Source organism: Coturnix japonica, chromosome 1 (assembly GCF_054131305.1).
Source record: "Coturnix japonica strain WE chromosome 1, WE-NBRP24, whole genome shotgun sequence".
Classification (NCBI taxonomy): Eukaryota; Metazoa; Chordata; class Aves; order Galliformes; family Phasianidae; genus Coturnix; species Coturnix japonica.
Window position 1 is genome coordinate 9,060,924 of NC_140663.1, and position 22,681 is coordinate 9,083,604.

The following is a 22,681-nucleotide window of genomic DNA, read 5'->3' on the forward strand; positions in this document are numbered from 1 at the left end:
TAAAAATACATACATGTGTGCAGGAACACTGTATGTGATGTGCAGGCCCGAGTACTGGTGCAAAGATGGTAGGATTGTTATTAATATCTAATGAAAAAAGGTGCTGGCTTTTTTGAGGTTGGATTTTCAGCAGCTGAGATATTTCAGAACACAGTCTCATACTTCAGAATGGTGTGTGATTACTACAAACTTGACTATTAGTCTTAAAACATAAGTTTCTGTAGGAAAGAGTTTTTAAATAGTTCCTTATGATAGCTTTTTCTTTTCTTGTTTCATTTTGTTTTTGGTTTGGTTTGGTTTTGAAGTGGCATTTCAATCATTCTAATATTTCCATGGAATTTAAAGTGCAAATTCCTAGTTTTCAAGAAGACTGAAGGCAAAATAAAACAGACTTGAGGAGGGGGAAGTCAGTATGAACTACTTGCATTTCTCAGACTCATACCTTGGATGTTATGGTCTAGCCTCAGGGAAGGCTTTTTTGTTCTTTATTAAGTTGTTGAACTGTAGAGCTTTGATTCTAAGGATTTAGGATAGGAGTGCTGGCATACTCTTAATGACAAGAGACAGCCTGCATGGTGAGTAACTCTGCAATGATTTTGGAGGCAATTTTCAACTTCTACAGATGTGTTGTAGCCAGCCTGCAGGGAGAAAGACCTGAAATATCACTATCAGAAATCTCTTTGAACACCACTTATTGCTTCATCTTTTGCTGTCAGTCTAGCTAGACCTTTCCAAAGTAGGAGAGAAGCTCTTATTTGCAATGACATTTCCGTTTTCCAAATTTTTCATAGTGAATAAGATGTTTTTTGTTTGTTTGTTTGTTTGTTTGTTTTCATCTAAATTGCAGTGAAAGAAATGAAACTTCTTTTTATTTTTCTAAAATAATATCAGCTTTGTGTAATGATATTTGACAGCTTAGCTCTTGTTCTTATGTTCACTGATTTTTTAAAAGTGTCAACACTCTAATCCTAAACTGATGGAAACTGTTTACTAACAGTAATGAAGCTATACCAGCCTCTGCCATTGGAAGATATGAATCTACAGTTCCTTTGATTCACAATTTTCCCATCTCTTTTCTTCATTTACTCTCAGCTGACTAGAAATTTTATATCTTAATGTTGAGGCAGAAAGTCTTAAGGTATTTTATTGGTTAACTTTCAGTGCTGTTAAAGTAGATAAGATTTGTTTCAAAAAAAGAGTGGAAATCTATGAAAAATTCTGCAATACATTTTCTCAGTATTTGGTAGCTGGCAATATGCAACAACCTTTCCTCTTTGAATGAGCGTACTGCTTTAGAGGACTCTGTCAGATATTTGACTGAAGAACTGAAGAGGAATTTTCCATTGACCTACGTTCAACATCTTAGGAATACAGTGCTCACAGAAACATACATACTAGAATGTGCCATTTCTAAATATTTTATAAGGTTCTATTTTTATTGCACATTTATAATTTAAAATTCCATATTAAATCCTATCAGTACAGTAATTGTTTTTGTATAATCTATTTTCACGTGTTTTGATGACTTATGTAGTGAAATTGTGAAAATTTATTATGCTGTTTTCTTTCTGTAACAGAAAACAAATCACATTCTACAGAAAAAAAAAATGGTTGTACTGTTTCAAGGTATAAACATCAATGTCGGTGGTTTTTGGGATTTTTCTCTTTTCCTAGGTTTTTCAGTTTTTCAACAATCTAAGCAAAGCCTCAAATCAAAATTAAGCATCAGAACTGCTTAAAGAAGGTGATGAACTACCATGCTCAGTAGTATTTGCTCTTAGGATTATTTACAGAAACATATGCAAATTCATAACTTTATATAGCATTCATCCAAATAGTAGACTTCACTGGCTAAATACAAAGTCCAAAAACCTAGATGCTAATTTTTAGTTCACATAATGGTAATAAATTGATATGTGAACGCTCAAAACTATCTACAGTTTTTTCTTTCCCTCCTGGATCTTTTCGCCAAGAAATCAACAGTTGCTTTATGTCTTGTTGGATTTAATAACTGTAGAGTGCCTAGTAACAAGGTTTTGAGTTAGCTAAAGAGCTGTTTTACTGCTAACCTCTGCCAAGATGTTGTCCCACAGAACGCATACGTATGGTGACTCATACCCACAACTGAGACATGGATTTAAGCTCATGCCAATCAGTTCTAAAAACTGACAGTATGATTTAATCAACCCTGCTTGGTATATATAGAAGTCATGGGAAGCAAAAAGCTTAAAAATAGAAGCACTAAAATCTATTAGTTCTGCTGACTTAATATAGTTCTTGCATTTATATCAAGGGAGAAAGAGCTGTATAAACTGTTAAGTCACATAAAGACTTCTAGGGGTTAATATGTCATGATTTCCTCTGGATTTGCATTTTTCTTCTCTGAAGTGCTGTGCTTTGTTGCAGAAAGAAAACCTGCTGTTAGAAAGAACTTCAATGTATGAGTAATACAGCTGTTTTCCCACTAATCCGGTTATATGCTTTGATAGCAATAAGTGGTAGATGATAGGGGCAGCAATTTCATCCCAGCACGCTATGATTTAGTGACTTGGTTTCAAATGTTGACACAGAGAGTATAATTTGTTGATGATGGTGAGTAGGCTGTGATTTGCTGGGGGAATATATTGCAACTTACATTCTGTAGAGGTGGGAAAAACCACATGAAGGAAAACACAACTTAGAGGAACAGACATGCTAACTGTTAGGAACTGTATGACTGTTTAAAATCACTTAGCTTTCATAAAAATGTTAAAGTAGAATGTATTGTTTGGGAAATGAATGTTAAATATTTTAAGCATGCTTAAAATAATATGTAGATTGCTCTGAAAGTAATGCCTCCTCTTTATTTCCATGTGGATTGCTCTGAAAGTAATGCCTCCTCTTTATTTCCATGTGAAATACAACAGATACAGAATCATAGGATCACATTGTAGGGGCTGGAAGGGACATGTAGAGATTATTGAGTTCAGCCTCCTGTAGAGTAGAGCAGGACCCCTACTGCAGGCTGCACAGGTGGGTGTGCAGGCAGGTCTTGAACATCTCCAGAGAAGAATCCACAGTCAACTTGGGCATTCTGTTCCAGTGCTCCATGACCCTTACTGTGAAGAAGTTCCTTTGCAAATTGGTGCAGAATTTCCTATGCTCCAGTTTATGGCCACTTCCCCTTGTCCTATCACCACAGGTAGCTAAAAAGAGGTTGGCCATGTTCCTTTGACTTCCACACTTATGCTATTTATAAACATTAATAATCTCATCTCTGAGTCCTCTTTTTTCAAGGCTGAACAGACCCAGTTCACTCCACTTTTACTCATGGGGGAGATGCCCCAGGCCCGTTGTCATCTTTGTGGCCCTCTTCTGGACTCTTCCCAGAAGATCCCTGTCTTTTTTGTACTGGGAAGCCCAGAACTGGATACAGTACTCCAGGTGAGGCCTGACCAGGGCAGAGTAGAGGGACGAGAGCATCACCTCCCTTGACCTGCTAGCCACACTCTTTCTAAAGCACCTCAGTGTACCATTGGCCTTCTTGGCCACAAGGGCACACTGCTGGCTCATTGCCAACCTGTAACCCACCCCCCAGGTCCTTCTCCACAGAGCTCCTCTCCAGCGGTTCATGTCCCAACCTGTATTGATACTTGCAGTTATTCCTTCCCAAAGAGGGAATATGTAAAGAGCACAATAACATTATTTGATAGAGTAAATTCTCAGCTACAATAAACTATTTTTAATATAGTCATCATCATTAGCTGATTCACACAGGTAAGCTGATCAAGACACTCTTCTTTTTGTGGTGTAACAACAGTGCATGGACATTCAGAGCATGGCTTGTCTTTCACATCACTGTCACCAGTTCTAAAATGTGCTACCCACCACCTCACTGTGTTCACATCCACTGGTTGGTCTTCATAAACATTTAGCATGTGTTGATGAATTTCGGTAACTCCATTATAAAATCAACTGAAAAACAGTTTAAATTTTTGAGGGATAATTTTGAAGTTGGTAAATAAACAGGCTGAGAACTAATTTGATAGCAGCTAAGAAGTGCTGTCACCAGGGAAAACTCTTGCATCCATGGATTTTCATACCTGTTACATATAGCCAGTGCAAGAATCACTAGTTGAGGCCCAGTAAATTTGAGTGGCATGTAAATTGTTAATATGCCTCAACAAATTGCAAGGGAAAGATTATATTCTATACATATCAATATTTAATGCATTCCTGGAAAATGTACTTTAAGCAAACTTTTACCATTAAGCATGTTTTTAAGCATGTTTTAAGCATGTCTATTATGGGACTAAACAAGGGAATTCTAAGGGCTGGTGATATGTGGATATAGAGACAGTGTGCAGGAGGTCAGACTAGATCATCTCATTGCCCCTTTTGGCCTTAAATCAAGACTGCATTTGTTGTTCTTGGTGGTGGTTTTGTTTTTCCATTTTGTCCTACTGTTTTAAATGCTTATCCCAAATAGCTGTTTGGCATCCACTCTAGTTACCAATTGATTGGAAGGCACTTCATCATCCTTATGTGACATCATTACATTAGCTTTTGTCTTTGTAAATAGGCAATATTTACTGCACACTTTCTCTTTTTCGCTATGCACTTAACAGTTCAGCAGTATTTATTCGGCCAGCATTCACTTCGGTCCCTCCAGCTGCTGCAGCACAGATGTGCAGGCCCTCAACTACTGGCCAGACTCTGGTTGCAGACACGAGAGACCCACTCAGTAAAAGAGGTAGAGAAGTTTAATAAGAATACAGGGCACGCAGTACTGATGACGTGCAGTGTATGGCTGGCTGAACAAGCAAACTATTTACAAATGACCAACACTTTTTTTTTTCTTTTTTTTTTTCTTTTTTTTTTTCTTTTTTTTTTTCTCCTTACTCCTGTTTCTTTCTCACATTTGTTCACCCCCAAGTCACCTAAATTCATCCCATTCCTCATCTTAGTTCCATCGCTTAAGACATCCTGTAGTAAGTCCTTTGTGTTTCTGAAAGGCATAGAAACAACAAACATACATGTAAGAAGGGGATTAGAGGCTTAAAAAATTACACTGTTGTTTTTTTTTGTTGTTGTTGTTGTTTTTTCTTTAGTGTTATTATTTACTTTGTTAACATCTATGTTTTACTGTTGTATTATTAAGTACAGTTTTAGTTTGCTATGGAAGAAAAATATACAGATGGTGTGTAGAAGAAAAAAAAATGTGTAACATGTTGGAATAGGGAAAATCTTAATATCTGTTTTATTTTAGATTTGTCACAGGTATTAATTCTCAGGAATGGTTAAATGTATAGTGTAATAGTTAAGGAATAGAATAAGTGTAGTTGAGTGGAAAAAGAGCCAAAGGAAATAGAAATTAGAAGCTGAAATTCTAACTTAGGATGTCAGGAGTGGGGTTGTTGCTGGAAACCGTACATTTATTACTGTAAACTGTAACTTATAATTCCCAAAGTCACCTCCATTCCTACTTTGTGGGATTGCTTTGGGCATAAATACAGATTTTTACTGTCTTCTCTTGTAGTTGTCAAATGTCAGGAAGTCAGACTTCTAACACATAGCACAGGCTTCTGTTATTTCCAGAATAAATGCCAGCTCTCTAATAGATTAGTAGTATATAAAGTGACTTTATTAGCAGTATATAAAATGAGGTAATAGCTCTCGGTTCCACTTGTTAATAAATCTATTGTCTACATCTAGTTTTTTTTAATTTTTAGTGAAGTACTGGTCTCACTTAACGACTGTGACATGTCAAATACTGACCAAAAGTGCATTTTTGATTCATTAGAACCAGGAGACAGTGATTAGAGGGAGCTGAGTAGCTAAGTTTATTCTTCTCTAAACATGAACTGTCCTTACCAGTTGTGATGTGGCCAGGCTGTACTGGCTTTAGTCATTCTGATAGAGAGAGATGACTCACAGTGTTAATGATACAAGAGAAAAATGTAGGCTGTCCATAAGGTTTGGGACAAGGTGGAGGCTATTTGTTTGCTGTCTCTTGCTTTTAAAATATATTTCCTATAAATATACTCTGTTTGCAAGGTGAAAACTTCAACTCATATATATCAAGATATATATCTATCTGGGTGTGAGTGTAAAGGAATTCTGGCAGAACATGAATGAAATACACACAGACTTTTCAAGTCTCACACTTTGGAGACTCACACGTTTCCAGCCTCTATCACAGCTTTAGCAGCAGCATCTTGCCATTCACAAGTGTGCTGCTATGGCCCCCTTACTGCTTGCCAAGCCCAGACATCCCACACAACCAGGCAGAGCACTTCTGTCCTGAGACGTGGCAGGCAAGTTTAGAGAAAGTCTTGAGAATAAGGAGGCAACACTGTAGTGCCTTGCCCTCCCCCAGCCAGGTGCCTGGCTCTGTCATGTCATTTGGTGCATCAGTTAAATGTCCATTTTGCTTTTGATGTCAAAATGGGAACTGTACATATCCAGCAAATGTATAGATAATATTCAGACCTTTTTTAGGTCAGTGGTGTTGCATGTTCTAAACAATTCAAAATTGAATGAATGAAGGTAATAAAAGTACCTATAAAATCACATTCTAGAAAATCTCCTGCTACATATTCTCATACAGTGTATGTGAGGAGCATTGGCATAAAGTGAACATTACAGCCCTACAGCTCTGACACAGTTGAGAACTGTGAGATTTCTCTGGCAGGTGCTTAAGTTTACATTACATAAATTTCCAGTAGGACTCAGAAACGTGATATTCACTAAACAAGAGTACATGCTAATATAGCCACAGCATCATGGAATGTCTGTAAACAAGTTCTTTCTGAAAGACCAGTGGGCAAAGCTGGCATTCTTTGTTGCAAACATAATGTTCACAGCGTGGAATCTGAGCCTAAATCCTGCTGTACTTAGTGGGAGATTTGCACTATCTATGTGCAGATAATCTCACTGATTAGAAAGGTTAACTAAGTTAACTAAAAGCATATTTTTATCCAGTACTTGGTCCTTTCCAAAATGTTTGTTGCATACTATGCTGCAAATGTTTTTTTTTTCAGGAAATATTACATGGTCTAATAGATTGCTGTTGAATGCTGCTACTTCTGATCTTTCAAATTCCTTTCAGAAACTCGGTATTATGCATTTTTGAATGTTACATGTGTAGTTACTCTGGAAGTAGTATCTCCTATTTATTTCCACTGAAAATACAACAGAGCACATTAACACTATTTGATAGAGCAAATTCTCAGCAATAAAATACTGTTTTTCAACATAGTCACCACCAGCAGCTATGCATTTTCACTGGTGATGAACAAGAACCTCGATGATCTCTAAGGTCCCTTCCAACCCGCACAAAACTATGAAACTATGAAACCTGCATGCTGCATTCATAAAAAACTGCAACAGTGGCGGTGACTCAATGTTGCCGTTGCCGCTGAAACTCATCACCCACTGCCTCTCTGCTCACATTCACTGATTGGTCTCCATGATCACTCAACAAGCGTGGATGAATGTCAACAGGTACAACATGGAGGAACTTGGTGACACATTTTTACTTCATCCACACTTCCATGTCAGATGCCATTTTGTCAGAGTGCCCCTCTGCTGCCATCTGTCACACAGCATCAAATTGTAACAATATTGGTGGGAAGGTTCAGCCTCTACTGACATACCACCCGCCTCTGATATTGTGGGGCAACATAATAAAATAGGAGGCATTGCTTTTGGACCAGTATTGTATATTCTACTACATGTATTTCCAGTTTCCATTTTTCCATTAAAAGAAGTATGATACATTTAAAATGACAATAAACACCAGTAATAATCTTATTTCACTATATACTTGCAATATACTATTGCAATATACTTTTAATACAATATTCGCTACTGAGCATTGGAATAAGGCTTTTACATTTCCTTTACAATGTATATGTAGTTGTAATGCATATAAAGAAAAAATGATCGAAATGCAAGTCGTAAGAGAATACTGTTGTTCTATACCAAGTTATGAATTTTAACATCGTATATTTTTTGCTAGGTCAAATTATAAATTGCTGTTGCATGAACTGCATCTAATTTTATGTGTAATGAGATCTACATGGTAATAACACATTGCAAACTGCATTCTTACTATTCTCTAAAAGGGGTGTGATAAATATTTATATCATCATAGTGCTGAAATATATAACTGGCCTTATTCAAGAGTCTATTATTATTGGGCTTAACCCTACAATCCTATTACCAGGCCTACAGCTGCAGGGAAAGAAAATAAATAAATAAATAAATAATAGAAAGGAACTGAAAGCAGCAAAGCTGGATTTTTTTTTATTTTTTTATTTTTTTTTATTTTTTTTAATAAGAGGAAAGCCTGATAAAATCATATCTATTTCAGTATTACTTATTTAATATGTACAGTTACAACTGGGTCACCAAGCTGATTTAGATAGGAGGTAAAAGTAGCATAGCAACAAACCTTGGCAGGCTGAAAACCAGCAGCAGCATATCTGATTAGGCCTTCAGTGAGCTCACTATATTTTTCTGATTTTTCTGTATTCCCAGAGTGATATTTCTCATTTATTCAATTATCATGGTCTTCTTGTTTTAAAATATTAAGCTTTGTCTCTGTAGCATGTTTAAACGTAGGAATCATTGCTTTGTCCAAGTTTTATCTGATTTTATGTAAAATAAACATTTCTAAATGTTTTGGAATATGGAATTTGTAAGCAACCTAATGCAGGTTTTCATTCAGTGTTGGGATGTGGAGAGTTTCTGGTTGTTTCTTACACCGTTGGGTTTTTTTCATCTTAGAAAAGTCACTTTAAAACATTCTAGGAAAAAAAAAATCTTAAAAAAAAAATTAGATGAGAAATAAGTTAATTGGGATAAACAAAGGATATTTTTAGGAATTTAGCAGGTAAGAATGGTTGGGAAAATCTGAATTTTTACTTAGATTTGTTATTTATTGTTCAACAAGAAGGTTTTCATTTCTACAGCGTTTAGAGATGCAGAAAGGAGCTTGGTTGAGAAATGTTAGTTTTTATAGTTCTTCTATTGTATGTACTGCAAACCTGGTTTTTAAAGCCATTGGAAATTATGATGCTTGTTGGAAAGGAAAATTCCATTCTCTTGAAGCTGTGATCTCTGGTGTTCAGCATGTGAAAATTGCCTTCAGCATGTAGATATTTCTGGATTATAGTATTTCTTTTTTACTCATCACACAAAAGTATTTGTATTAATTCCAATGAGAAATGTATGCAGTTCAGAGAAGGCACTAATGAACTCCACCAGAAGTATAATATTCCGTGTTTCAAGCAATGTTTGTAAGAGCAGTTCAAATGTTTTTGTTGCAGTGCCACCTAGTGACTAAAACCCGTGCAAAACTTTCCATGCTTTTTTGTTAGATTATTAGCATAGATTTGTTTGTATTTTCCAAAAATGAGGTGATTTACAATTTTATTTATTTATTTTTTCCTTCTGTTTTTCAAATTGATTTCAGTGATTTCACCACTTTCCTCAGTTTCTTTTTCTGGGGTTTGTGTTCATGTAAATTACTTCTATGTCTGCTGAGAATTGTGGCATTCCTCAGTGGATAAATGTCTTGTCCAGACTGCAGCTGATAAAACTTGCTTTCTTGACTGTATCATACAAATGAACACGTTTATTTATATATCAATTTACATATGTGTATGAAGACAGTAGATATGGTAGAAAAAATATATTATCGGCCCTCAGAAAAAAATAATAACAAATTTATGATTAAGACAAATATCCCAATATACTACAATGAACATGTTTATTTATATATCAATTTACATATGCGTATGAAGATAGTAGATACGGTAGGAAAAAAAAAATATATTATTGGCCCTCAGAAAAAAATAATAACAAATTTATGATTAAGACAAATATCCCAATATACTACAAAAGCAGATCTGAAAGTAATTCCTCCTATTAGCTCTATGAAAACTAACAGCAGATACAAACAACACAATAACACCACTGGACTGAACAAAGCCTCAGCTACAAAATGCTGTTTCAACATGGTCCACTGCCTGAAAGGAAGTTGTGGCCAGGTGGATGTTGACCTCTTCTCCTGTGTAACTAGCTACAGGATGAGAGGGAACGGCCTCAAGTTGCACCAGGGGAGGTGCAAGTTGGATATTAATCATAGAGTTATAGAATCATAGAATTGGCTGGGTTGAAAGGACCACAGCTATCATCTAGTTTCTACCCCCCTGCTATGTGCTGCCAACTACTTGACCAGGTTGCCCAGAGCTACATCCAGACTGGTATATACATATATTTATTAAATATTTGGAAGAGTATAATATATGTTATATATTGTATATATTAGGAAGAGTTTATTCTCAGAATTTTTGAGGTTGTAGAAGAGTTTATTCTCAGAAGTTGTGTTGTAAATAAAATTTATTTAGCATATTTAGCATTGTGTACTGGGAATGACAGGCCAATTTTAAGGGCAGCCTGAAGGCTTTTACATTTGAAATCCTTCAATCACTTCACTACTTTTCTGGTTTTCAGATTTATTAAATGTTGCATGGAATTTTTTTCCCCCTCTTGAACATTTTTGTCAGGTGCTTTTAAGTCAAACTCTTTTCTTCACCTGCTAGCAAATAGGTAAGTGTTCAGTTTGTAAGGTTATTTTTCTATTTACTGATTCCTTTAGCTAATTAAAAGCTCTCCTTGTTAGCTATGTTGACTGATGTTAACATAAATATTCAGTGTTGTATTTCAGAGCAGCTGGCTCATAGATTTTCTTTGTTAAAATATAGCTTTTGCAGACACTGAGTGATTTAATTCTCCATTCTACAAATGCACTATTTATAAATTTCATTTTGGATCAACATTTGTCTGTTTGTAGATGCATCTATGTTGACTTTGGCCTTTTTTTTTTTTTTTTTTTTTTTTTTTTCTTTCCCTTGTGGTTTAAAACACATGGAAGTACAGTAGATGTTAATTGTTAAAAGTTATTGATCCAGAATTCCTGTCAATTTTTGAAATGGCAATTTTATATCTGTAAGTACCAATTCATATGTTAGATATCTGACCTTCATAGAAATACTTGCCTAGGTAACATTTGCAGGACTGCTAGGGGACAATTTTTGAAAGTAATGTTAGTGGCATTTCAGGGAGAAAATTTCACTTATCACTAAACCTTCAATGAAAGTCCTGTAACCATTTAAAGTAGCTCATTGAATAATTTGCATCAAATGTTAGAGGGAGATGTTTTTGAAATTTCTTTTCAGAAGAAAGGCTTTTTTTAGAGCAAAGGTACTTATCAGACAGCATTTTTATTCTTCCCATGATTCTACTGTAATCCCAATTCAGAATTAAAATCTATTTTCAGAACTTCTGCTTTTAAAATTGCATTGTTTTTTCCCTGCCATGTTTATAAAATCAGATCAAGACACAGAACTATGTTTTTACTGCCTCATGGCTAGTGTGTCTAATGATCACAGGGCGATTTATTGGTTACTTCTGTAAGAAAAACAATTGAGCATGTCAGTGTTTTGCGTCAGAGTGAATTGATTACAGTTGCGTGATCATTTGGTGGTTTTGTTGTACAGGCTAAATGTGCTGCTTAAACACAGTGTGTAAGTATCACCACATCTAGATACTGAGGGAAAATGAGACAAATGAGCGATCATAACTTGTTTGAGTCTTAGGGAAAAGTGTTATAAATTATAAAGGCTTTAAAATCACTCAAATAAAACTTTTAGAGTCTAGCTGGGAGTATTACACTTTAATAGCTGTAGAGAGTCAGTCCTTAACAAAATCCTTCTTTTCTGGGAAATGTGGGATAGATTTAAGGAATATTCAAACTAAAAATTTGATTCTGTGTAATCTATTTCCATGTGTTCATTAATTTTAAAAATGAAGTATGCATGGTGACAGTGGGAGTACTGGAAATAATTTTGATATTCATTACTACATCCTGTTTTCATACTTCTATTAATGGATGTTATTTAGATACATGATGCTGTATTTATAGTCACTGTGCTGTGGAAATTAAATCCCTGATACCTCTGTGCTGTTCTGTTTCAGTGATTAGGCTGTCTTGCTTCCTCTCTGCTTTATTTACATACAAATGTTTCTATTTCCTGACATTCAGCTGCATAGTGAATTAGGAATGATTTCCATACATATAGAGATCTTAGTGCTTTTCTGTTACAGAAGCCCTTTTATTTAGTTTCATATCACATTATTAATCTCTGTTGCCTGCTTCAAAAGTAATATTTGCTACCTACTTTTTAAGCAAAAATCAGAATAAAATTGTGTTTATTTTTTTCTATAGTACAATTGAATTTGTAAATCAGAAATCAGAAATTTGTAAGTCAGAATTACAAATATTATTTTTAATTGTCTTTTTGTTATGTATAATTTAGTATAAAATCCTAAAGGAGTTCTAGCTTGAGCAGTTATTGAAACCCATGACCATATTTGCCTTATTTTCTAGGCAGTCCCACTGAATTACCTAACAAAGTTGAGATTTAAACCTAAAAATCCCTTTGATTTTATAGTTACTTTATGTTTTTTTCAGTAAGTTTTCACCACAGATAACTAACAAGTTAAACATATTTCTACATTTCTCTCTCTCTGCTGAAGTATATATTTATGTAAATATATGTGTGCATGTACCTTTATACAGAGACCATAAACTCACTTATACTTGTGCAGACAGAATTTTGCATATAAAAACTTTTCTCTGTATGCTTTTAATGAAAATCATGAACTCTTATAGATGACAGAATTTGTCAGTAGGGTGATTTTTTGTTTTTCTGTTTTTTGTTTGTTTTTGTACTCATTGCTAATAGAGCTTATATATTTGTTTTTTTAATACACAGATTTACATTGTTCTTAACAGTGTTGTCCTTTTTATATCTATACACTCATTATTCCTTTCTCCCAAGTTGTACTACAAGTTATCTGTTTTTATTTATTATGACCTGCAATTGCTATGAATTAACACGTACAATATAGAAATTGCTCACTAATTCAGCCATCATTTTCAGGGATCGAGAAATTATTATTTTTTATTTTTTTTTTAATTTCTCTTCTGACTTCCCTAATTCTGTGCTTCTTTTATTATGTGAGCTTAAAACAAAATTTATGTTGTTGTTTTTTTTCCGTTTTCTTATTGTAGAAATTATTGTGTTGCAACAAAGAATGAAGCACCAAATGACTTTATTATATCTATTGCCAGTTTTGAAATAACCAAACACTGACAGACATTCACACTATGGTGGAAATTAATATCCAGGTGTCACATGTTTCATATCTTGGACCAGACAGACATTAACATTTATTTACTACTTACGTATCAGAAAAGAAAATTAAATATATTGTATATTTTTGTCTTTAATACTATCTTTTTATTTCACAGTTTAACAATAATGCTCAGAATGTCAGCTGCTTTAATCATCTTGTCCAAGCTAATGTGAGGAACAAGAAGAAGCTGAAGGAAGCTGTGGATAAAATCTCTGCTAAAGGAATTACTGATTACAAAAAAGGCTTTAGCTATGCTTTTGAACAGCTGTTGAATGTAAGTATGAAAGTCATCTCTCGTTGCTGAAAGTGAATTAGTAAAACTTGAATGTTCAGAAGGCATTTGCATGCTGCTCTATTGTAACAGATAATTAGTATGATACCTTCATTTTAGCAAGCGAAATAATCCTAACAATATGTCTTTTCATAGAATCCTACAATGGCCTGGGTTGAAAAGGACCTCAGTGGTCATCTTTTTTCAACCCTCCTGCCAAGTCCAGGCTGCCCAGAGCCACATCCAGCCTGGTTTTGTATACCTCCAGGGATGGGGCATCCACAACCTTTGTGGGCAACCTGTTTCAGTGCATCACCACGCTCTGTGTGAAAAACTTCCTCCTCATATCTCATATAAACCTCCCCTTTCTTAGTTTAAAACCATTCCCCCTCATCCTATTGCTATTAATCCATGTAAACAGTTATGTGAACAATTGTTTTCTTTGTTGAACTTCCACATCTTGACAGATCGCTAATGTTTGAGAATAGGTTCGGTTTTCACTTTGCTAGTACTGTTTTTACTTTATTCATATGTGCATTTATATATGTTTATTATGTTTTTAGGTCATGATTTATTGACCTTAGCTTGAGCAGGACAGAAAGAGCAGATGACTTTAGCTATTATTATAGTATTATATAGTATATTATTATAGTATTATATATTTCTCTACTTAATGGGCAAAATGAGCAATTTCCTCAAAAATCAAGTGCCTTTTCTTCATGTTTTAATCTCATTTTATGTCCTAGTTTTCATGCAAGCACTGGCTTTCTGAGTTGTAATATTTCCTATTAACCACAAATGTTGTTCATTTTTTGTAGCTTTTTGTTTTAAAAAATATTTCATATAATTCTAGAGTCATAGAATCACCAATGTTAGAAAAGGCATGTGAGATCATCTAGTCCAACTGTCCACCTACATCCAATGCTGCCTACTAAACCATGTCCCAAGTACCATGCCTATGTGTTTCTTGAACAGCCAGGGACAGTGACCCGACCACCTCCCTGAGCAATATGTTCCAATGTCTCACCACTCTTTGTGAGAATAAATTCTTCCTAACATTTGACCTTAACCAACCCTGACTCATCTTGAGGCCATTATCTCTCATACTTTAGCAAGTTATGTGGGATAAGAAGCCTGCGACAGCACTGCCTCCTTTCTGGTAGATGTAGAGAGCTATACATCTCTGAGCTTCTTCTTCTCCAGACTGATCAATCCCAGTTCCTTCAGCTGCTCCCTCACTCACTCATAAATATGAAATGTATTATTTCTAAAAGATGTTTTTTACCCTATGATATCTCTCAGTGGAGACACCTTTACTTATTTTATCCTCCTTATCTACCAGATATGGGAGCATTTCTGACATTGTATTTTTGGCTTGGAGTAGTACTAGTTGAAAATTTTCGGACCTCATGAAATTTTTATAGAGAAAAGGAAAATAAAATGTTTCCAACAGTATTTACTCAGCAGATCAGTTTTGATTAAAAAAGGACTTTGGCCAAAAAATGATTGTGTGCTGTCTGCTGATAGGAACATAAATCTGCCTGAAGGATTTAAACAGTTGTTAGACTTTATCAGTCCAGCCTTAATAACTTTGCTTCTTTGTTTCTATCCATTACCACCTCATGCAGAAGGAACCAGAAAGACTCAAGAAATTTTGCCAAACACATCTGGTTCCTAACATCATTTATATTTGATTAACATTCTGTATGTAAGTACTTTGTGTTCAGGCTATAAAAAAGACTTGAACACAGGGGAAGATTCAAAGTGGACTTGTTTTAAGATTAAAAAATTACTTTAAAAAAATAATTAAGGATTAGTTTCGTAGTGGGACTGTGTCTGCTTACGGGAGACGGAGGTGTAATTAGTCTCACAGAATCTCTGTAAGCCTCTATATTATGCCTGAATATTGTGGATGGGTATATCAAGGGAAATTAAAAGGTTGCACTAGGTAATAGAAATACAGTCATTCTTTCTAGCTATTGACAAATCCATTTGGCAGGGAGAGTAAAAGTCTGCTGATGGCGTCAATGCCAGACTGATGGCAAGGTAGTTTAGTGGGTGAATATAATACAGGCTTAAACCAGTAATAAAAAACATGCTTAGGGATAATTTCCTATTATATTTATGATTTAGTGTAGTCCAACTGCTTTAAGGTCAGTGGAAATTGAATATTTTAAGCAACTTACAATTTTGTAGCAATTTTGGTTCATTGTTTCTTGATGAAAGTTACTTTGAAAAGTTTTCCTTCATAATGAAGTAATATTTTTCTAGTGTCACAAAAAAATTGTGTTCTCTAATGTACTGCTAGAATAAAATAAATACTTCAGTTTCTTTTTTTTTTTTTTTTAACACGCTGATTCAACTTAATATTAGTAAACGTCATTACATAATATCTGAGGTTTTTAAAATTATTATTATTTATTATTACATTAAGTGATTGTTTCTTAGAAAATAAAGTTTTAACTTCAGCAATTCAGGAGTTTTTTCTGCATATCACAATAACTATGATTTGTCTTGTATTCATCTCTTCTTGATTCAGGTAGATTATTTTTGCCTTGCTTTACATTATCTTTCTAGGTGGTATAAAGATCATAATGATAATTTATTCCTAAAGTGTTATTTCACAAAGTTTTATTCCAGCCTGACACTTAATGATTTAATTTTAAGGATATGAATCTCATTAGAAGAAAAAACACAAAATTTAATTACAGTATAAAGCAGGTAATGTCTTGCTTACGTTTTTGAAAGAATCTGAGATGACCTTCATCAAGAAAGAGACCTAAACCAAGTACTTCGTCTGGGTTTTAACTTTTTTACTTTTGAGGTTTATGCTAGGAAATAGGGTTTAAGATTTTGTATTAAATCACTGTAAGCGTATGTGAGTTCCTTCATTTATGAAGTATCCATTCTACTTTTTTTTTTTTTTTTTTTTTTTTTTTTTAATATAAAGAATATTGCAACCCAAAGAGATATCTTGTAAGTCATATTTCACAAGTAAAAAAGGGTCATAAGTTATTTAATTCCAAATGTACAAGAGTATCCTGGTGAGATTAGAGGGAATGTATTTATTTCAAGGGATTTTTTTATTTGTTACTGTATGTAGGAAAATCATTGGGTTTGGTTTTTGTTGTTATTTGTTTGTTTGTTTGTTGATTAAATAAGTACTTATTCCCCAGACACTGACCTACCAATGCAGAACATTTCTGAGGCAAACTTATACATCTATCATTAAAGTGACTGCAAATAATGTTTTGATTTTTAATATGCTGGTGGAACTGTGGATCTGCAATATTGAGCATAACTGATCAATGCATGAGTGTTTGTTTGTAATGAATCATATCAGAGAACAACAAAGGGGAATGGGATCATCTCATCTGGCTAGCCAGGTGAAAGTTCAAAGACTAAAGCAAGGGAGGTTTTGGTTTTGTGGAAAGAGCGCCTTACTATTTCTCCTCCTGAGTGCATAGTGAAATAATATAGCAAAATGTAGCTTATGAAGGTGATGTTCATTTTATTCCACAGAATTTCTAATGTTTTACTCCTTCACATGCAGCTACTCAGAAGTATTAGGACATGCCTGGCTAGGATCTCTGGTATGCAACATAGAGAACAAGGAATGTTGGCTGTACAACTTAAGAAAGGATTATTTAGACTAGATAGATCATCTCAGGCAATGAGGAGCTGTGATGAATGCCAGCAGAGGAGCCTGTGGCTCCTTCTGTAAGGAGCCAAAATTCCTATTCATCACTCTATTGTTTTGGCTTTGGAACTCCAGTTTTATTTTTTTGCACTGTATACTGTGTTTTTCTCAGTGGCTTTCCTAGTTACTTGGAGTCTAACAGGAAACAAAAGCTTTTTTTTTTTTTTTTTGCTTTTTTTTTTTTTTTTTCAAGTGCATACTCATTAATTCATATTTAGTAATTCACTTCATATTCAGTAATTCATTGTTTCATTGTTTCCAAATTTCCAAAATGACAGTAAGGATGGAAAAGAGAATATGAAAAATGTTCAGAGACTGTTACTGTACAAATCTCAGATCACTGTAATGATGCAGAGCATCTGTAGAGCTACACTGTGGAGATGGATTAAAGTTTACTGGTGGTCCTAATTCCTCTGAATAGATCTTAAAACTGTTAGGATTAACTATCATAGAATGAAAAAAAGTTTTTTTTGGTGTTTTTTTGTTTTTGTTTTGTTGTTGTTTTTTGTTTGTTTGTTTGTTTTGTTTTGTTTTTCTGGAAGGAGGTAATGATTAAAATACTGGAAGTCTTCGTAAGTATTTTCATTACTCCCAGAGTGAAGGAATTTTTCCTTTTGTGTAAGTAATAAACATTTTGATTTGAAAGCCATCAAATAGAACAGTTTTTATTCTTTATAGCCTAAAATAAAATATAAGCTTCTGTTTGTATTCCTACAGCACAGTGTTTCTAGAGCTAACTGCAATAAGATTATAATGTTGTTTACGGATGGTGGTGAAGAAAGAGCGCAAGAAATATTCCATAAATATAATGAAGACAAAAAAGTAAGTGATATTCCATAAATACAACGAAGACAAAAAAGTAAGTGATATATGAAAGATTTTCTTATATTAAGTGCAGTAGTATGATGTGGAATGTTTAAATACAGAAATAAAAGCTTTTTGGTTTGTACATAAAGTATTCTTTATATACTGAACTTCTCCAGGGGCAATTAAAGCTGTCTAAATCTATAATATTTATCTGAAAAAAAAAAAGTAAAATGTATGTAATGTTTGCACTTTGTAACTTACTGTTGTCAAATGGTACAAAAGTTCACCATTAGGCTATTTTAATTAAATGCTAGTGGCATTTTTCTTTCTTTACTGTAATCCATGTGGAAACATGGGTCATTAAAGTATATATATCTCCTCACTGTGAGTATTTTCAATATAGAATCATAGAATCATAGAATTACCCAGGCTGGAAAAGACCTCAAAGATCCTCAAGTCCAACCACAGCCTAGCCATATTACCCTAACTCTAATAACCCTCTGCTAAATCATATCTCTGAGCACCCCATCCAAACATCTCTTAAACACATCCAGGGACAGTGACTCAACTACCTCCCTGGGGAGCCTATTCCAGTGCTTAACTACCCTTTCTGTAAAGAAGTGTTTCCTAACATCCAACCTAAACTTACCTTGATGCAACTTGAGGCCATTTCCCCTTGTCCTGTCACTTGTCAACAGTGAGAAGAGACTTGCCCCGCTCACATTGTGAGCACCATTCAGATACTGGAAGAGAGCGATAGGGTCTCACCTCAGCCTCTTTTTCCCCATACTAAACAGCCCCAGCTTCCTCAGCCTCTCCTCATAAATATGTTTTGTTGTTCACCAAGCAAAGACAAAACTAGGTCTCAAAAACCTGCATCTGAACACTTTTGGTCAGAACAAAACTACCCATCTTTCCCTGTGAGGCTAATTATGAAACTGAGAGTCTTAACTAGTAAAGGGACAGTTGAAACTTGTTCTCTTATTCAAGCAGAATTACGGACTTGACACAAGAATCACTGGATTTTGTGTTGATCAGATTGTTGTTTCCATATGTGTGTGAAATAAAACAGGTTTACTGTTGTTTTCTACTGTGTTTTAGGTAAATCATTATGCTCAGAAGATTAATTTATTTCTAAAGGAAATTTAGATATAAGCTAGGTTAATATTGTAACTAAGAAATTACCTATACCTATTGTTTAAAGATGCCTCTTAATGTTAGATTACAGTTTCCTAAGACACTTCAGTAGTTGCCATGCATGTCTATGTGTAAAGCAGTAGAAGTATTTTGATGGAAATACACATACATTTGAATTAATCCCTTCAAGAGAGTAGCTAAGAATGCAAGACAATTTTCTTCTCCACCAATGGTTCACGTCGTGAACATGAATATTTTATAATTTTATGTCTTCTTTATAATAGTATTTTAATATTATTGTCTGTATTTTTAAACTGGCACTTTGAAGGAACAGTTGAAATCATAGCAACTCACTGTGACACGTCTGTATTCTGAAAACATATGCAGAGATTCCTCTTTAAATGTGGACTTCTGTGAAGTATAATTAATGAAATATAATTCAGAATGGCTGTTTTACTCAGTCTTTTGATACTGCAAATTTACACTGCAGTGTAAACTGGGCTGTTTTGATGTGTAATAGTATGGATACTTTTAGATAAAATACAGTTTCACTTTCTTCTCTCTAACAAATAGATGTTTAGATTTTTTGTTGTACATAACAAGTGTGTAATGGTGGCAACATTCACAGTTGGATTTCTGATGAGTTAAGTGCATTTTCCTATATAATTAACACAAGTGCAGATGCGGCGCAAGGTCATTTTCCTACAAAATTATGTTCTGAGTACTGACAAATCCATACCTGTAAGAAATTATATTTTGTTACTGGGTTGCTAGATGCCATCCTTGCTGTTTTTCTCAAAGGTGTCTTTGGAAATAGAAGAGATGCTAAAAAAAATTTGCAGATATAATTCTTAATCATAGTTTTCAATCAGAAACAATTCTTGTTTTATTGAAAGGAAATTTATGGTTGAAAACTTTCTAATGAAACAGTAAATTCATTTTTAGTAATAATATTAAAACTTCCCTGACAATCATTTGAATAATTATTGTATTATATATATATATATAATATATATATTAAAATGATAAAATAAGTATCATATACATTACATATATGTATATATGAAATAAATAAATAAAAATAATATCTTTTAAAAATAAGACTAACACAGAGTACTCTTTTGATGGTAGTTTCCTTGGTTATACTACCTTGTTGTTCCTTTTCTATCTAACTTGACATAATTGAATAGAACACAGTGATAACAGCATTAACAGAAACAATCTAACTTGAAAAATATAATGTAATTTTAATTTTCTGAGCCAATAGTCTTACAGCATTACCTTCTTAGACTGCATAGTAGGCTGCTTCCATGATCAGATATTAGATTTTATGTGAATCTAGATACTGTTGCCCTGAAATTTCTTAAACTTCCTATTTTTTTTCTTGTTCAAACATATGGCTTCATTCAAATGTATTAATTGCCTTCATCTTTCTGATCTAAAATGTCTTCAGCTCTCTGTCAGTTTTCTTCTTTGTGTCATTAACTTTGTAATTCTTTCCCTGAAAGAACTTTAAGTGAGTTTTATGTGGTCATATGATGAGATTTTGTACATTTTTGTACATTACCCTTAGTGCTGCTCTCTGAGTTTAGAAGTGAGAGGATGCAGTAAGCAATTTAAAAGTACTGAAAAGTATCTTGGATTCCAGTCTGGAAAACTTCTCTGTTACATTACTGAATTCCATATATTTGGGTTGGAATGTAGGTATACAGACAGTTTTTTGTCTTTACAAATCAAAGTATGAAAATTATTTCAAAATTTATAAAACTTTTTTGAGGAAGAACTAGTTTTCATCTGTTTGAAACTGAAAAATTACAATTATGTTTTACCTTTGCATGGCTTTTTCCCTCCATAAACTCAGATTTTATTGTCACAGATTGCAACTATATGCTGTACTTGATATTTAAAAATTGGCTTGTTTACCTTTAAGGTGACATTTGGGGCAGTCACATTAAATCTGTGAAATACCACACACTATGAATTTCAGGAATGTGGGTGGTAAATTTGCTTTTTATTTGCACTCACACTACAGATGGCTTCACTGAAGATAGCAATATAAATTCAATTGAAATACAGGCACAGTAGGCATTCTCCATCCTAAGAATTCAGCTTAAAAATAGAAAACTAATACAGTTCTTCAGGACAGATTGTGCACTCGGAAATCTGTGTTATGAGGAATTGCTCAATTTATGTGAGTAGGAAAAAAATCTTAAGTGTATTTCATGCACTTTAAGTTGTCTGAAGTTTCCTGGCATGATAGATTTCTTGGGTGGTCAGATGGACTGGTTTCAGGTGGGAGGAAAAGCACAAGGTTGGTCTCATGTCTCAATCTCACCAAATTATCTGTAATAATTAATACAAACTCATGGCACTGTCATTTGAGGGGAAAAAAAAAAAAAAGGTATAAAAAGAAGTGGTTCTACAACTCAGTTATATATAAATAGTTCTGTGTGGTGGGCACAGAGCTGCTACAGTGATAGAAGCCCATTGTGAAGAGGCTCCAACCTGGGAAGTTCCACTAAGAAATTTAGGACTATCATTATTTTCTTTCAGATGTAATAGATTCAGTGTTTCTGTTGAATGATATCATTAAACCTCTATGAGAAAACGTTTGGAAAACATTATTCTAAAATACAAATTCTTTCTGCTATCATTACAGAAGGAGGGAAAGTTATTGTTGTCTTTTTTGTTTGTTTTTTGTTTTTTTTTTTTCTTCTATTGTATTGCATCTATTATAGTGCTACTGCATATCAGAATGAATAAAAATATAAATAAAGATAAATCTAAAAAGTGTTAATCTAGCAATAGTAGATGAGTCATTCCAGACAAGCCTGAAAGCGTTATTTCTGACTACAAATGACCACTGAGAAAGCTGATGACATTTCTACTTGGATAGCCATGGGTTTCTGATTAGGTGTCAGACTGAATAAATGTAACTTTCTAGAGTTACTCACAAAGCTGAAAATAAAAACAGCATATTTCTAAGCATTAATATCAACTTGTGATGAGGTTTAACAACAATCAAAGTGTCAAAGCTCTTGTGTTGCTGTGTACCAGATATGTGACACAGAATATAGCATAAAGTAAGGACTGAAGTGAGCAAAATTCTAGCTTGTCTGAATGGCATGTATCATAATTTCACAGATAAAATAGCAGAAGTGCTAAGCCAGTCTTTAGCTTTCAGTTTTTACATTGTTGTCTGGGCCATACTACATTTGCCTTCTGTGATCTTCCGAGAGGCAGAAGCTGTTATTTCTTATTTCTCCCTAGACAGCCTCCTTGTGCTGTGAAATTTATTGAAGTGATGGTACAGAGAACCATCACATAACACAAAACATTTCTAGCCAGCTGGTTAAACTGGCTCACTGTCTCCTTCCCTAATCACTTCTGTCTTAAGAGTGTGTCCAGTTCTTAATTTTAATTTACTGTATGCACTGTGGTTTTCACAACTTGTAAAGCTAGAACATTCTGGGTAAAATCTGGGTCAGTACTCACACATTTTGCAGTCAGCTCCT

General features: G+C 34.2%; 1 protein-coding gene across 12 annotated transcripts in view; it reads left to right on the top strand.

Moving 5' to 3' along the window:
- CACNA2D1 (calcium voltage-gated channel auxiliary subunit alpha2delta 1) overlaps positions 1–22,681 on the top strand; it is a 326,739-nt gene that overhangs the window by 241,821 nt on the left and 62,237 nt on the right. For all 12 annotated transcript variants that reach the window (XM_015878850.3, XM_032442202.2, XM_015879288.3 and 9 more), the window contains exons 11-12: positions 13,367–13,525; positions 17,940–18,044. In XM_015878850.3, the coding sequence (XP_015734336.1) occupies positions 13,367–13,525; positions 17,940–18,044 (264 nt within the window). The remainder of the gene's footprint in view (positions 1–13,366; positions 13,526–17,939; positions 18,045–22,681) is intronic.